The 10,183-nt window shown below is 37.0% G+C and overlaps 1 protein-coding gene across 1 annotated transcript in view; it reads right to left on the bottom strand.

The window, feature by feature from the left end:
- The window catches only part of COL9A1 (collagen type IX alpha 1 chain), a 66,695-nt gene that overhangs the window by 35,089 nt on the left and 21,423 nt on the right, over window positions 1-10,183 (bottom strand). Inside the window, 6 exon segments of the mRNA XM_010707760.3 lie at window positions 1,315-1,355; window positions 1,358-1,367; window positions 1,516-1,569; window positions 1,857-1,880; window positions 6,827-6,862; window positions 8,057-8,110. Coding sequence (XP_010706062.1) covers window positions 1,315-1,355; window positions 1,358-1,367; window positions 1,516-1,569; window positions 1,857-1,880; window positions 6,827-6,862; window positions 8,057-8,110 — 219 coding nt within the window.

Here is a 10,183-nt window from a genome sequence, read left to right as displayed (position 1 = left end):
AGAAAAAAAAAAAAAACAAACATATCTTTTCAGAGAAAATAATCTCACAATGCAAGAACTGGTAGGTGAGTGACATGCCTGCCAGTTTCTGGAACTGCAGTAAACTAGAGACCTCTGTACAACCAGATGGATTCAGCTGGGGGGAGAAAGGCCATTTCTCATATTAAATCAAATAATTGATGGAAGTTCATAGGAGGCTTATGAGACACAACAGGGAGAAATATGACTTCACAGCAGCTGCTGGATTCTCCAAAGCTCAGTAGAATGGAAGACTATTTCAGAAAGGAGCAGGGGAGTTTAAGAACTGAACTACTGTCTTTTAATACAAAAGGACTTTAAAAAAAAAAATGAAGGTATGATAGGGATCAGTAACTGGATTGAACCTGTGTAACTTCAGAAACCTTGATGACAAAATTATCAGTGAATAGAGGAAGCATACACAATTACTGAGGGTTCCTTTCTAACTGTCTTTTTATGTTTCCTAAATACCCCTCTCCATGTTATCATTCACTGTTGTTTTTTTTTTAAACCATGTCTCATTCAACACTCTGGTAACTTTTATGAAGACAAGAGACAAGGTCTAGATAAAGCTTATAGACTTAAGAGTTTGTTCAGCAGAGAAACAGTACAGCTTTAAAAGAGGTATTAGTGTGACAAACTTTTCTTCAAGTTTGCGTTTCACAGCCCGCAGCCTCCAATTGTGCCTGCCAGATGCTCCCTGGGCAGGTAACTAGCCACAACATAAAGGCATAACAAACATTCCTCTTCCTAAGAGGCTCAGAGAGGACAACCATTTTCCTAGAGAGGTAAAACTGATGTAGTTTTCTTACATCTCTTACAAGTAGCGGGCAACAGAAAAAATAAGTAGCACCTGTAAGCATACATTACTCAAGCTCTTTAGCCAAATAATTCTTTTCTAGCAGAGAGTAGTCTGCCTCTACCAGAACTACCACTGCTGAAGTCCAACAAAGAGTACATGTACTATAACACACAGGGAAATTTAAAACTTGCAAAAGTTACAGTTTAAGACCATTTGCAGAAATGGGAATACATGATCACAGAAATTGCAGTGTTTGCATCTCAAAATATTTTTCATAAGAAGAAGGACTAGAAATATGCTTTCTAAGTGGAAGCAGACAAATTGATATCATTACATAAGTTGTACTGCAGATTTTGAACACAAGAATGTATGATTTGACGTATTTTGCTGAAATCCTTAAGTTGGTACTGTGTTGTGGGACTTAAGTTGAAGACTCATTCAAGCAGCATTGATAGTATATAACTCAGACGTTAGCACATATTAAATACACTTACTCGAGGGCCTGGTGGTCCCGGTGGTCCTGGCGGCCCTCTTTTCCTGGATCTCCCTAAATTAAAAAAATTCTATTGATTCATAGTCATAATGGTAACAAATAATCACATATTCATACCAAATAACAGAAATGATCTATGAATTTACTACAGAAGGACAGAAGAAATAAAATTAAAACTTTTAGCAAACACAGCAGTACTTACAGGCGGGCCAGCACGGCCTACTTCACCAGGCAGTCCTGCAGCACCAGCTGGACCCTGTAACAACCAAGTTAAATAGTAATTTTATATCATACAATACCTGTACAACAAGCATTTGAGGAGAGTGAACATAGCATTTTCTCAAACAACAAATTATGCCTTCAGACACCATTATTCTTGCCCAATGACATTAACAGATGAAGAAAGTATATATAGCAGACATAGAACACCAGAAATAAACCAGTCCCTTTTTTCTTCGTATTACTTTATTTAAACTGAATAATTATCTAACAGATTTTAAAAAAATAAACAGTATATTTATGAATTGTAAAGATGATACTTACAGGTGGTCCAAGAAGACCCTTTCCCTGTGAAATATGAAAAAAAGTCAGAAATGTGGAGAGGTTTTCACACCTAGTTGTGCTGTTTACCAAGAAAAAGAAAATACGTGGCAGTAAAAAGCACGAAAACCCTGGTGTTTGATTCTGCAGAATGATTCTGAAAGCTCGTTTAACCAGTTGTTAGGCATTTATTATTAGGTAATCGACATCTGAAGAAAAAAATAAATTATTGATTAAGCTTCCTTCCACTAGCACGCTAGTATTTCTATGTGCATATTTATAAACACACGCATCATCAAAAGAATGTAGAAATGAAAGCCTTTGAGCTTAGCTAATTGTCAAACAGCAAAATAGACACATTTATGATATAATCATATTCTACTAACAGGGCATTTAAATAGATAATAGGGAAGAAAATAAACTGTTGGGATTTTTTTTGTTGTTTTTTTTTGCCTGTACTTCCCCAGGGTCTAAATTGATTGAAGTGGTGCTTTTTGGTAGCTAGAAAGAACTTCTCATGCTTACATTTTTTATTAGTATTGCTCTGAGTCATTTTAATGAGAAGTATCCAACAAACAAACGTGTTTCTGCTTATTTGGAAAATGATTCTCCTCTGCAAAAACAGATCTCTAAGTTTGCATTTCTAAAGAAATCTGAATATTTAAGGGAACAGTGTCAATAAAGTGTACGAAACACTGGAACACAAAAATCATAAACTTGCTTCAGTAGATTTGATATAATGAAGCACCTGGGCTAAGTGGCACTTAAAAGTCCATAAATACCAAACTGAATTTGCATCTGCAACGTTGTCTTGAGAAATACTGATGCAACACAGGGAAAATTCCAATTATTTAAGAGAGTATTTTCATTTTATTCACTTAACACACAGCAGAAAATAAGCTTTTTCATCTAGCCTAATGTACACGATTCCTTTGCTATTACTTAGTACTCCCTGCAATTTATTACATTGCCTATATTTAATTATACAAATCCTACCCTCGATGCTTCGCATACCTGGTATTACACTATGCCACCTGCCACTGCAAGAAAGAAGACAAGTACATGCAGGTTCCTAATGAGCATCACTTTGACAATTTGATTATCACCTTCATAACGTAACAGTGAAAGGCAGTGATACAGAAAAACAATTATGGCTACTGACTGTGTGAGCTGCACACAAGCCCAGGAGAAGCCACTTGCTCCCATGCTGCCCATTCCATTGTATCTCCTTACCCACTAACTAGGAGAAGCAGGGGCCCAGTGCTGCCCTCAGCAATCCATGTCTCTCCCCTTGCCCTGCTTCTTCAGGCCATAAACTCCCTACAAGCAGAGCCAGTTAGGGAGTTGAAAGCTCCAGCCAGTAAGGACCTACACACAGCAACCAGTGACCTCTCACAACTGCCTCCATTCATGCCTCTGCCTGTGCCTAAAGAGAAGCCCCTTTACATCCACACAGTCTGGTCCCTGCCACCAGCTTTAAAGGAGCACACTCCACGGGGCACATGGAGTGCATGGGCTTAGGCAGTAATTTCCAATCTGTAACTGCCTATTCAGAAGAAAATACCCCACAGATCTGCTAAGTGCATCCACATTGCTGCCACCCACCGCAGAATCACAGACTGGTTTTTGTATGTGCAATCAGTGCAAGAAGCTGTGCTTTGATAGACTTTACAATATTTTTTGTACACTATATATTCACAGTCCTAGCAGTATTTTGTATCTCTAAAATAAAAGTAATACATCAACTAGTAGAAAAGTTAGAGGGAGCCTGAGAGAGAGTGAACCAAAGGGTGTAATACATGCATTGAATCTAGCACAACCCCCATGTCTCTTGGCAAGGAGCACATAAGAGGTATTAGTATATTTGGTGGTAAATTATGAACTGATCAAAAGTATTCTACTTAGCTTGTAAATGTGTCATTTGAGAGATTATCAGCAAAAGAGATGAGACAAGAAGAGTATGTTAAAATTAAATGATGAAGCAGGAAAAGAACAGAGGAAAGGGAGAATAAAAGGAAACTGAGATTGCCAGAAACAAAATGTGACAGAAGCAGAAATGGAAACGCTATCACTAAAACTCCAGATACTTCATATTTTTTATTTCAGTTCTGACTTTGACAACAAATTCCACTGGCTAAGCTTGAAGCATAAGTAATAAATGTTACAGCTAAGACTTCTGACTTTGTTTGCACCTAGCATTTTAACGCAAAACAGTTTATTCTTGTGAGAAATGGGGTCTTTGGATAACGATCCAGCCCTTACTTACAAAAGACCACTGAGTGAATTCAAAAAGGGCATAATTACACTTAAACACACAATCATTCAACTAGTATGCAGACTCATTTCTATGTTTCTGGTAAATGAACTCTCTCAGATCAAGCCAAAAACCCTTGAAGGTAAAACCAGCTTCAAACATGTGATGATAGTTTCTCAAAAAATATCTGAATCTGAGAATTAGAATAATCACACTCCAGCACTCCCACTCTGACAACCCTGCTTTCTTTTCTTTCTAGGTTTCATTAGCACAAAATAAGTTTAAATCTCACTAAAGGCAAGACGACTGGCATTTAAAAAATTTCACTAACAGTTCTATTTCTACAGCAGCTTAAAGCCATTCAACAAAACAAAAGCCCATATATGTGGAATTTCCCTAAAAGCATTAAACTTTCCATACAGATTCAGCATATGGAAGCTAATCATGAAGCCAGAAAATCAAACACTGGACTCCTTCCTAAAATCAGAGGACTAAGAATTAACCTTAGCCTTATTCATTACAAGGGTAATGACAGTTTCCAGTTTTATTACCCTCTTCGCTTTACCTTTATATGACTGACAATTCTCATTCTCTCCACTATAAATATTCCTGCAGATTTATCTTTAAATACAGTGTCCAACTTCTTGTTAAGTAGTGGCAGAACAACTCCGGAGGCAATCTCTACTGATGATCACTGAAGCATGTCACCAAAGCAGAGAGATGCTCTAAAGGTTGATGAACTTTCAACAGTGGTTCAAAATCTCAGCAGATCTATGATTTTACAGCCTAAAAAATATGGTCAGAATATGGACTTGAATCGAGTCAGTACTCTGAGTGGAATCAGCATTCACTTTGCTAAGTTGTCCAGTTTGCTGCTTTCTCATAGTAACATCTCTATTTCTACTTCTTTATGTATATTTTACATATCCATTTTTTCTAAAGGTTCATAAATGATTCCATCTCACATTAGTCTGTTAATTATAAAATGAAATACTGCATATTTCAAGTTATTTCTTATTTGAATTCATAGAATCATAAAATCATTTGAGTTGGAAGGGACCCTTAAATGCTAACTAGTCCAACTCCCCTGCAATGAACAGGAACACCTACAGCTACATCAGGTTGCTCAGAGCCCCATGCAGCCTGACCTTGAATGTCTCCAGAGATGGGACATCCACCACCTTTCTGGGCAACCTGTTCCTGTTTCCCTTGTCGTAAAAACCTTTTCTCTTATATCCATCTAAATTTCCATTCTTTTAGTTTGAAACCATTCCCCCCATCCTACCACCTTTAGCAAACCCTGCTAAAGAGCCTGTCCCCTTCTTTCTCATAGCCTCCCTTTTGATACTGGAAAGCCACTCTCAGGTCTCTCCAGAACCTCCTCTTATCGAGTCAGAACAGACCCACCTCTCTCAGCCTGTCCTCATGGAGAAGCTGTTCCATCCTTTGGATCATTTTTGTGGCCCTCCTCTGAACATGTTCATACTACAGTATTTTAACCCCTAATTCACTTTACAGTTCCCTACTTTTTCTTTTATATATTTCTTTTCACGTATGCTTTTTCCCATGTCATCTGAATAAAAAATCTGATAATCTGACTCTCCATCCTAGCTATTTATTTTAAAAGTACTGAAAATTACCAGCAAATAGTTTCACCAACTATTTGACAGCAAAAAATGAAAACAACAAAAAACTAACAGGGAAATTCAGGCCTTTCATTTTACCCAAAAGCTATCCCAGTTTTGCTATTATCTGTGACTAAGTTTAGCTTAAACATCAAATCTACAGATTTTCCAGCCATTGTAAAGGTATTATATGTTTAAATCGGGCTCATATTTTCAGGCAAGAAACAGCATCCATGAAAATCAAATGCAAATGTCCAGATAGATTGATTCATCTTAGGTCTGAACATTTCTATAATGTAACCTCTTCAAAAATAGCATTGCTATTTCCTCTATGGACAAGTATCAAAATGAAAAAAAGATACAGAATTTCATGAAAATTATTATTATGTGGGAAAATAATGCCTCCTTTAGATAATCCCCTTTGTATAATCTCCAAAAGGAATCTAAACCTTAATTAAGTTTTCTTTATGTGTAGCCCTTTTTACAGTTTTACACCACTCACGTTGTTCCAGTACACATTTTCCTGGTTCCCTGCATCATCTAAGTTTCTAGACACCAAACATTATTCACTTCTCTAACCTCATTAAATTTCTGGAATTCACAATTCTTTATAAACCCTAAAGATAAATGCTAAATTCATCTGTATGTCAATTTGAACAACATTTTTTGCATGTCCTTTCTCATATGTTGTCTTGCTCTCATATGGAATGGCACAGAAAGTCCTATACATAATTTAAAGTTCAGTGAGGCTATTTAAAGACATGATGAAGAGCTGAAATAGTATGACTGTAGGTAAATAAATTTATCCAAATAAATCATGGGCTATCTTGTCTCTACAGCATTTTGACAAGTAGATGGAAATCAACAGTGGCAATGCTTCCAAAACTATGACCACGTCAAGGACATACCTTTGTTTTCTACAATATACAAATCAAATGCGTCCTCTTCACTAATACCTCCACATTTTCATGTAATGATAAAAGGTTCCTCAGGCTACTTTATTTTTCTAGGAGTTCTTTGAAAACTCAAATAGTTTTTGGCTTTTTAGATTTCAGGTCTAAAAAGCCTCCTCAGGTACTAAACTTAAGACTTACCGGAAGTCCACGAGCACCTGGAGGTCCTGGCTCACCCTTCAAAAGATAAAAAATTGAGTTTTTCAAGAGAAATTAGAACAAAGTTTTGTATACAACACACAGGAAAATAATCTTTTGATGGGTATAATTCAGTGACACATTCTGCAAGATAAGGTATTGGGTCTTTTTTCTCAGGAAAATCAATTCACACATACTAGTTACTATAATTTCTGATGTATTCTTCATTTGTCTGATTGCTGATGAAGTCAGGTTTCTCTGCTCTTGTTCCCATTGCATATGATTATGAAATTATTACAATCAAATAGGAGGTGAAGAGCTTCATAGCTACTGAAGATGCTCAATCTTTATGCCATCTATGTAACATCACCGTTCATTACTGCTTGCTGAGAGAATGGGAGTTCCTTTGGACTGCGGGAAAGGGGCCTATGAAACTGCATCCTACAGATTTTTAATACTGTAAGAAAGGCTGCATCATCTCATTAGTTGCACAGAGACAAACAAAAATCCTACTAAAATAACTATCATATCACAGAATGGCTTGGATTGGAAGGGACCTCAAGGGTCATCAAATTCCAACCCTGCCACAGGCAGGGTTGCCAACAGCTAGATCAAGTACTAGATCACGTTATATAGGGCCCCATCCAGCCTTGAACATCTTCAGGGATGGGGCATCCACAGCCTCTATGGGCTACCTATTCCAGCATTTCACTGTGCTGTAACTCACTCCGCAAAGAATTTCCCCTGACATCTAATATAAATCTTCCTTCCTTTAGTTTAAAACCGTCTCCCCTTGTCCTATCACTATTTACCCTTGTATAAAGTTGATTTCTCTCATATTTACAAACTCCCTTTAAATACTGAAACGCTGCATGAGGTTTCCCTGCAGCCTTCTCTTTTTCAGGCTGAACAAGCTCAGTTCCTTCAGCCTATCTTCATAGGAGGTGCTACAGCCCTTTGATCATCTTCTTGGCCCTCCTCTGGTCCATCTCCAGAAGCTCCACATCTCTTCAGTGCTGGGGTCACCAGACTTGGATGAAGTACTCCAGATGGGTCCTCACAAGAGCAAAGCAGACAGGGACAATCAACTTTCGCATGCTGCTGGCTACCTCTCTTCTGATGGAACCCACGATACCATTGGCTTTCTGGGCTGCAAATGCACACTGCTGGCTCACGTTAAATTTTTCATCAGCCAGGACCCCTAAGTCGTTTTATATATAATATTATTCTTACCTTCTGTCCTTTCGGTCCTGTGGCACCTGGTGATCCATCAGGACCTGTTAACCCCTTTGGGAGTAATGTATAAGATGTACAGGTTACATACGCTTTTCTTGATCACAGAAAAAAACATCTAAACAATACAATAAGTAAGCTATTAGATGAGTTGAGTAAATGCAGTAGACTTATCACTGAAATGCCTATTTACATGTTCAGGTGGAATTAAGATACAATTCCAGTGTATGTTTAAACACTGCCTAAGTTTAAAGCACTAGCTTCTGGTGACAAATAATCAGTGCTTGTAAAAACTGTCCTTCAAAAATGATTCTGTTAAATTATAATTAAACTTCACGTTTGAATTTAAATGATCATATTTTATTCTGATAGGAGACTGACAAATTCCGTTTATAGCTCAAGTTAAAAACAACCATCTGTGTTTTCCATTTCAACTGAATTGTTCATAACTACAAATTGAAAGAAGCATCGAGACTCTCAAACTAGTAAGTTGGTATCTGAAATAACAGAAGGAAGACTAGTTTTATAGAGACCTTTTTCCACTTTCTAATCATGTGCACTTCAAAAGGAATTAAAATAAATTGTCAGAGTCTCCCTGAGAAGCATGCATTACTAAAGTCAATCTGTAGAAACATAATTATGGAGATTCTATGTACTTTCACTGATCATTTCTGTTGAATTGCAAATTCAAGAGAAAAACTAATTTCTGAGGACGAAAGCAGTAGCAGTTCAATATTAGTACCAGAGACCACCCTGGAGATAGTTTTTCTCCTTCCTTTTTGTCAGCAGTGACTGAAGGATTGATTCTAAAGATCACATTGGTTCACTTTATCAACAATTGTTCCCTGTAATTTGGATCTTAAGGAAATGTCACTCCCCAGCTTCCTGATAGCCACCTACAGCACTCAGGAATAACTGATTCACAAACTTCCGCCTCTCAGGAAAAGGAGCTACTGCGACTGCCTTGTCTAAATGAACTGGAACACACTTATATTAATCACTCTGAACAAAAAAAGCAGGTTGTTTACCTAGCTAAAATTAAAAAGCCATAATGATACTATAACTGCAAATTCATCTGGGGTTCTTTTGTTTACTTTCATTTCCAAAATTCTAATCAGCTTAGAGAGTTTAGAAATTTCCAGAGAGCCATAAGAAATGCCTTGCTTTTATGTTTGTCCAGTAATTTCCTCTTTTGGTTCACTTCCAGCAAGTCAACGTTCACCCAGAGGGATGTATTCTCTGCTAATTTTCTTTCTAAAGCTTACATGATCATTACAGGCAATTACTGTACAGTATCTTAACTCAGTCTATTAAACCTGACACTGAAACAGTTTGTGAAAGAAAAGCAAGAACTTAAGAAGTCAGAACCGCCTCACCAATTAGAAAAGGAAAAAGGAATTATAAACCTAAAATCCCAATTAAAAGTTGAAAAAGTTGAATGCTCAGTGGGAGTCTTCTTCTTTTTTTTTTTTTTTTTTCTTTCCTTTTTTTACTGGAAATGAAAAAGGATTACCATTTCAGAATATACTGTTTTAGTATTAGTTTCACTCATTGATAAACATAAGCATACAGGCAAGTGTGAATGAGTGTTAACAGCTGACTTGAGTTTTAAAAGTTCTGTTTCACCTGATTGTGTTACCATGAATCCTGGCAAGGGAGAGAAAATCATGCCTAAACTGAGAATTATAAAAGTTGCAGCTCTTCTTATGGGTTTTTGACATATACAAGTGGGTCTTGGTCCTGTTTTGCTATCAGGAAGAAAGGAAGCTGATAATGAATACTGAAAGTAACGGGAGCCCATTTCATCCTTCAGACTTAAATTCTGAAGCCTAACTAAAGAATTCTCCAACTCCATGTTCACTTAATACCTTAAAAAGAAAGAAAAAAATAAAAACCCTAATCCTGCAACAGTATTTCAATCATCAATAAAATTAAGTGGTTTAATTTATTTCTATTGGAGTATTCTTTAATATGGTAATGTATTGTATTTATCTGTACTTCTTATGTTTAAAATTATAAAACCATTCAGTGCAAGCCACGCATCAGCTAGCGTGCACCCTAGCTTAAGATCTAAGTGATCACATCCCCTGTTTAGGGCACAGTAAACTGACGACACCCAGAATTACC

The sequence above is a fragment of the Meleagris gallopavo genome, chromosome 2 (genome assembly GCF_000146605.3).
Source record: "Meleagris gallopavo isolate NT-WF06-2002-E0010 breed Aviagen turkey brand Nicholas breeding stock chromosome 2, Turkey_5.1, whole genome shotgun sequence".
In the NCBI taxonomy this organism is placed as follows: Eukaryota; Metazoa; Chordata; class Aves; order Galliformes; family Phasianidae; genus Meleagris; species Meleagris gallopavo.
This window is presented reverse-complemented; position numbering and strand designations above follow the sequence as displayed.